Genomic DNA, 8058 nt, shown 5'->3' with positions numbered 1-8058 from the left:
TTATTTAATTAAATAATGCACCAAAGAATGTAGATGAATAACATTCAAAAAGGAGACATTTTTTTTTTTATTGATAGTATCAAGTAATATAAGTGCGGTAAAGTTTAGTCCTAACTAAAATAAAGCAAAAGTGTATACAAGTGTTAATTTCTTTGTCAAATATTGCCATATTTAATAAAGGCTTAACTATTATTAGGCCTAAAATAAGTGGACTTGTAAATTTTGTAATATTCAGGAAATCCTGTATTCTATATAGCTATATGACAAGAGTCTTTACAATTTCATCAAAGCTAGTTGTTAACTTTCTCTTGGGTATGAAGCTTGTATTCTGAATGAAGTTTTTGTTTATCTGTTCAGAACACAATGTTATACACTACATCATTTGATAGATGAAAACGCTGATTTTCTATTGGTTATAGGTAATATGTAATTAAACGTAAAAGAGAAATATTAATAAAGCCTGAAAGAAAAGATGTGACAGGTAGGTGTTGCAGAAGGAGTGTTATCTTTTATTTATAGCTCTGTAACAAAACAAAATTGAAGGCTATAAAAATTATGGTTCATTTGTGCAGTAACGTTTCTATAGAGAGTAATTTACGTTTAATTTCGTATTTTTTCAAGGGGTGGTGAATGAAATAAAAATAGAGAAGACAAGATGACTAGAGAAAATATGTCATGAGTGTCACAATAGGGGAAATTCAGAATGCTTTTTAATATTCCCTTATAAAATTAAGAACTTAAAGCTTGTATACTCTTTGTATACTCTTGAAATATGGATTATTAGCTATGATTTTATGCTATACTAATTGGTCTAACATAAACAAAAAGTAGTTTAATAAAACTTTTGTCATATATAGTAAAGGATACTCAGGCCGAAATGGTTAATTATGAAGTATACTTTACTTAGAAAAGATTTCACATTAAAACTAAGAAAATAAACTGTAGCCTTACCTTAGTAAAACAAACTGCAAGAAAAATTTAAATGCAATTTGTGAGGGGCATCTGTTTTTGCATTAAGAAAAATAAGTCTTAATTAACAGTTTTAGTTAAAAGTATTTTAAAATTAATTTAGTATTTGAAATATACATGCTAATTTATATATCTCATACTGATTTTTATTTAGTTCAGTGCTATTATTTTTCTTTCTCAAATCTTGTGCCATGAAAATAACACATTTTCATTTTCTATTTTGTGAGTGTAATTTCATCTACAGAAAATGAGTGAATATAAAATTAGGCTGTGTTGTAATGAGTGGATAGTTGTAACAATTAACAACGCTTGAGACTCAGCCCCGAGATACTTGAAAAAATTATTGTGGTAAAAATGTCAAATTAGATATTAGTAAACTCCATAAATAATTTTTTGCAATAACTAGCAGTAATACTTATGTTAATCTGGTATGTGAATGTACATACAAAACATTTTGTTTTGGTTACATTTAATTGATTGGACGACAACTGCTTGTTGTAAAAACACAAGTGTAGAAGACAACGTTTTTTTGAAAGTCTTCCACCTTTCTTCTGAAAAAGACGAAAGGCAGAAGACTTTCAAAAAAATATCATCTTCTACACTTGTGTTTCTACAACAGGCAGTTGCCGTCCATTCAACTAAATTTCAACATGCCTAAACAATCTATCAAAGAGTTTTTGGGTTTTTTTCTAATGTCATTAACTATTGATTCTGTTATCATTAAAACAATTTTACCTTGAACATTCAATATTACATAATCTCTTGTTCGTCCTGCATGGCTTACAGTTGTACAAATGTATCGACCAGCATTTTCTGCTTGAACATTCTGCAACCTGAAAAAAAAAACACATAAAAAGGATGATTTGTTTATTCGGCATTAAAAACATTTATTTTTTCATATATAATTTTAACATAGCTGTAATTGTTTTTGGATAAAAAATTCTTTGTCTATAAATTAATAGAAAACTTCATTCAAGTTATCAGTATGTAAAATATCTTTTAATAAAGTTTTTCTTAAAGATTAAACTAGATAAGGAAAATAGCAAAACAACATGTATCTTATCATTAACTACTGCAATTCACTGGGTTTCTAAATCCCATAGTTTATATATATATATATAAAAACTACAAATACTACTCATAATTTTTTTTACAAGTCTTCATTTTTCAATTTAAATTATTTTGTCTATAATGCATATACTTGGAAAAGTCTAGTAGTTAAATCTGAAAAGAACTGATATTATTTTTTATAACTACCAATTGTACTTGGAATTTGTTAAAAAAAATGAAAAATGTGAGATTAAGGAGAAATATGAATTTTGAAGCATGCGGGTATTTCAAAAATGTTACATACAAAATTCTGTATATTTATTACTTTTGTGCCCAAGTTTGTTCAACATTTGACTATAAAAAGTATTCACTGAAATCACACAAGTATCTGCCACCAACAAAAGAAACCTATATTTAAAAAATTCAAATTTGCATTTAAATTAAATTAGTACTTGAAATACAGATGTTAATTTATGTATCTAATACTGACGTTTACTAAATTGTGTACTACTATATACTTAATGCTTTACTTTTAAAGCCTTGAAAACAAAACAATTACTTTCTATTTTGCAAGTACAATTTAACCACAGAAGAGCAGTGAACATAAAGTTCAAAAAATAATAAATAATACTTCAAAGAAAAAAAAACACAAATAAAAGGATCACCTATATTTTTAATGTTCTTAAAAAAAAAATTTGTGTAAACGTTTTCTTTGAAGTTTAATATTACTCTTCATTTTGTTTTCACTAAAGTATTCAAACATAAAGGGTGAAGCATCCCTAAATCAAGTTGGTCATTTTACAAAATTTGGCTACCACAAAATAATTCAGTAAAATCTCTGCTTTCAGGTTTTTAAACATACAATGAGAATCAAGAACCTAATTTTAATTGTTTACGACATGATTCATGTAGTTTACTGAATGAAAAACCATAACTTAGTGAAATGAAATTTCACACTGCATTGTTATCTATGATACTTTTAAACTTTAAAATATTGTTGACTAGTGCAATAGTTGCTTTAGCAAATGCAAAATTATTTGATAAGAAGTTACATATTGAATTCTTCTTTATCATTGAATGGTTTTTAATTTAATTCGTAGCTTAGATTTTATAGAAAGGCTATTTTATTATTTGCACTTGAGGAATTTTGAAAATCCAACTGGAATTGAATATAGTAATGAGTTTGTTTTTACTTAAACCAAAATCATTTGGTAAAAACAAACTTTGTGACTCGTTGTTATATATAATTTTAAATTTTTTGTTACTTAGCCCATGAAACTGATTACCCTAAATGACATTTCAGCATTAGTTCAGCCTTTCAAAAATTCAACAAAGTTTAAATTTTACCTATTCACACAGACTTTCCCAAATCCAATGAAGTAGTTTTTTTTTTATTGTGTTGCATTCTATGCTGCTTAACCTTTCCCGACCTATTAAGTTCTTATTCTTTCTTCACTTGTCAACAAGACTTGAATTAACATACAAGCCTATAAAGTTGCATTACATTCCCAGTCATTGAAGTTGAAGATGAGCTTCAAGTAAGATAAAACTAGTGAAAAACAATTTTTGATCAACTATGACAAACTTAATTACTTTTTAAGTATAGCTTGTGAATAGGGCATTCACTGCCACTATTAACCCACATGATTTTTACATAGATGAGTGCAAGCAAAACCATTTAGTAAAAACAAACTTTGCAACTTATATTTATTTATAATTTTGATAATTAGACACTGATTACCCTGAACGACTTTAAAAAAATTCAACGAGAAACAAAGTTTACATTTTACTTATTCACTAGAGTTAGTGTTAGGTACAAAAAATAATGGATAGATTATACAGGGTTTATCAAAAAGAACTTCTGATATTCATACAGGAGGTTCTAGATGTTAAGTAAATGAAATATAAAAACTATAAAAAGAAAAGTTCTTTTTTTAATATGAAATAACCTTTTACTATGGCTCAAGTAAAGTCCTTGGTAAATACAGAATTTTCATGTACTGTTACTAGATTGATGGATATTTTAAAATACTAGATACAACTGATTTAACTTGAAGAAAGATCAGATACAACTGATTTAACTTAAATAAAGACTTTTCTCCATGAAATCAGTCTCTACAAATTTTGACTAGAACTTTCAATCAATTGTTTTAGTAACAACATTATTCCAAGCAATAAACTACAGTTCAATTTCAAGTCTGTTATATCAACTTAGAGATTTTTCTTGGGAGCTCTTCTATCCCTTAAGGATACCTCTTTTCAGCAGCTAATGATATCACAGGTATAGTATTATTTGTATTATCAGTACTAGTTGAAGTCTCTAATACCTTGGGTGGACTTGACGTGTAGGACTTTTCTAAGTGTAGCAATTATTTGTGGCATTAGAATAGTAAGATAAGAATACATGGTTAAAAAACTGCCTTGAAACTATGAAAAGATAGGTGGAGCTTCTCTGGTAAGTTTGATATCTCAGTAAATCAAAGATATACCAGGTTGAAATTATATATATATATATATTGGTTGTAATTATGTACAGTTTGTGATTTTAAGTGGTCAGAAATGCTGAAAGCCATACTAGGGAAGATATAACGTCTATATGGGAAAATACAGATCACAGATGTATTACATGACACAGGGATGAGCTGACTGAGTAATTATGTACATTTTGTGATTTTAAGTGGTTAGAAATACTGAAAGCCATATTAGGGAAGATATAACAACATCTGTGATCTGTATTTTCCCATATAGAATTACATGACACAGGGATGAGAAGATTGAGTAATTATGTACAGTTTGTGATTTTAAGTGGTTAGAAATGCTGAAAGCCATATTAGGGAAGATATAACGTCTATATGGGAAAATACAGATCACAGATGTATTACATGACACATGGAAGAGGAGATTGAGAATTTTTTAAACATTAACTTTCGAAATTAAGAAATTAAAGTTCAGATGATATAAAAATTTAAATTATGACCTATGTTTTGATGTCAAGTATATTACTATACATTTATAATAATGTTTTTTAATTACATAATAAAAACAACAACTAATCTGAAATTAGGAACACAGGCTGGAATCTCAATTCTTAGATTTAAGAATAATGCAATAGTTTGAAATATATAGTTAAGAAATAAGATAATGACAACAGCTAGAAGCATTAAATATCTTAAAAGTTCAAGTTTAGATGAAAAACAATTCATATTAAAGTAATTATTATTCAATCTAAAAATCCTAAGAAATTAGGATATCATTACATTGATGAAGATAGTGATGTCAGTTAATAACTTATGTTCAATTATATTCTTTAGCACTCAAAGAAGTCTGGGAAGTAAAGAATAATTTACAAGCTTGTGACTTCACTTTACCAGATTTTTTTAACCATTCAAGTATTTCTTGGAAGTGGAATATAACTTAAAAGGTTTGTGATATGATTTAATACCTGTTAAATCACGGTCTTGACCACTAGCATTTGGGAAGTGGAATATAATTTAATGGGTTTGTGATATGATTTAATACTTACCAGATCTTGTTCTTCATCACTAGCATTTCTTGGAAGTAGAAAATAATTTAGTAGGATTGTGCTATGATTTAATATCTACTAGATCTAATTCTTCAACACTTCATTTAACGAAAGTGGAAGGCAATTAAACTTTACTGTTAATACGTACCAGACCTTATTCTTTACCACTCTTGCATTTCTTGGAAGAGGTTGTCCATCCTTAGTCCAGTCTGTCTGTGGCTGTGGTGATCCTGTGATTGGGCAAGAGAATTCGATGTTGGAGCCCACAAATGCAGTCACTTCCTTGCTTTGCGTGATATTAATCGGTTCTGATTAGAAAAAAAAAGTAAACATATAAACAGGGAAACGGGATTTTTTGATAAGTGGAAAGTTTAATTATCAAAGTTTGAAACACAAAAATAGTCTAATAAGAGTGAGATAATAAAAAATATTAATACTACAGATAAGTTAAGAAGTTAACTTTAACGAAAATATTGGATACAACAATTAATCATGAAACAATCACAAGAATATCAGTTTATACTTTCTCAACATATAATTTTGAAATGTTTTACAAAACAAAAAATGCATTTTAATAGTAAGTATATTTTACAAATGTATCAATTTTTCATTTATTAATTATGATAAAAACTTTCACTTTTTACTATAATGTTACTCCAAAAGCCTAAATTTCTGTTTTACATGATTGAATGTCCTTTTGTTAAAGTTAGAATATTTTCTATTTAAAAAACAAACAAGTAATAAAACTATGATACAATACAGGTACTCCATACAACACACACATCATTTTCCTTAGTTCATTCTGTCAATTGGATTCTAAAGTAATTTAGTCAGCCGAAGTGGACTTTGACAAGAAAAGAGAATTATTTAAGTTTTTAGATACAACTGTGATATCCTATAGTGTAAAGATGTTTTGCACATACAATCGACTTGTTTTGAATATATTATTTTAAAACAATTGGAGTGTGTGCTGTCTATCTATTGTTGATATTTATCATCAACAAGTCACAGACACCTACTGTAGAAGAATCCTTAGCCCACTCATATTTAAAACCCTGACAGTGTGTTCTCATTATTTACAAGGGATCTGATGTGTTAAAATACCTATCACATATTTAGTGTACTTTTGGAATTAAGTCATTGATGATTACGTTCCTTAGTGCGTGTTGGATATACACGAGTGTTTAGTGCAAGTGTTATTATTTTGTTTATTTGGTGATTTAATATTTAATTTACTTTTCATAACAAGTGAGTTAAAAGTAATTATTTTAAATGCAATAGTTAGGAAAACAAAAGCCTAAAGTGTTCTCATTATTTACAGCCTTCAAGGGATCTGATGTGTTAAGATTCCAATTACGATTGTTTACAATAAAAGACAAGAATATATATTATATCAATATGAGAAACCCACAGTGTAAAATGATTAAAGGTATTTGAATTATTAACCCCTAACTTGCACAATGAAAATAGAAATAAATAAATGCTTAATATATGATAAAATGATGACCTAATAGTTATTCAGAGTGACTAGGTTCATTTATAAATTCCTGATTTTTCATATCTGTTCAAACACATATAACAGACATTTTTATTTTTTTTAATACTTCTACTTAATTAACACCACTTTAATGTGTAATATCATCATAAATGTGCTAAAAAAATATTTTTCTATAGTATAATAAACTGAAATATCTTTAAGCACGGTCTTTGTAATAAATTGGTGACAAGCAAAATGTTACACTTTATATATGTAAGAATATTTGATCTATTTTATCATTGCGTTTAATGGATTAGATAATTACAATTGATAAAATAACGTGTGGTTGACTAAGATTTTTAAAATGTACCAATAGTTGGCATATATGCGCAGAATGGTTTACATGCAAGTTTGAGATTTAAAAAAATGAGGGAGTCTTAGAGTTTTTTGTGGACTTTACTTTTTTTTCAAATTCCCTAACATTGAGATTTTTCAAGGATCATGACCATCCTGTCACACACACTTTTATAACTTAAACCACTTGCAAAAGTCTACTAATAAAAATCAAGATGATTGACAAATCACAAAACAGTTTTATTTGCAGGGTTCTAACATTTTGGATTACACTTATTCCATCTTCAGCAAAATCTGAAAATAGCATTACAAATATATTTATTAACTAATGCTACATGTCATGATATAATACTGTTTAGTTTAGATACTATTAATCAATTTCTTTTTGTGACTGAATATTTTATTATTGTTAAGTTTTCGTTATAGTAAGAATTAAAAGCAGATGATTGTAAGTTTTGTTAATAATTCATTGATGTTGAGACTATCGAATATCGCATGCAATACAGTGATGTTGAGAATATAAAAGGCAGGCAGATGATTAAGTAATGGAGATATAAATAGCATGAGATGAGCAAAAACAGCAAACAGACAATAGCAAAAAAAAAAGTAAAGTTACAGGCCAAACGTTTGATAAGTTGGAGTAAGACTAACAATAGAAAAGAAAAAAAAAATATTCTATCAAAGT

General features: G+C 27.6%; 1 protein-coding gene across 1 annotated transcript in view; it reads right to left on the bottom strand.

The window, feature by feature from the left end:
• The window catches only part of LOC106468138 (basement membrane-specific heparan sulfate proteoglycan core protein-like), a 151119-nt gene that overhangs the window by 61658 nt on the left and 81403 nt on the right, over window positions 1–8058 (bottom strand). The window contains exons 36-37 of the mRNA XM_022396444.1: window positions 5691–5854; window positions 1705–1802 (exon numbers count right to left, since the gene is read on the bottom strand). Coding sequence (XP_022252152.1) covers window positions 1705–1802; window positions 5691–5854 — 262 coding nt within the window. The remainder of the gene's footprint in view (window positions 1–1704; window positions 1803–5690; window positions 5855–8058) is intronic.

The sequence above is a fragment of the Limulus polyphemus genome, unplaced genomic scaffold (genome assembly GCF_000517525.1).
Source record: "Limulus polyphemus unplaced genomic scaffold, Limulus_polyphemus-2.1.2 Scaffold2886, whole genome shotgun sequence".
Classification (NCBI taxonomy): Eukaryota; Metazoa; Arthropoda; class Merostomata; order Xiphosura; family Limulidae; genus Limulus; species Limulus polyphemus.
Note: the sequence above shows the minus strand (reverse complement) of the source record. Positions and strands in the feature narration are given on the sequence as shown.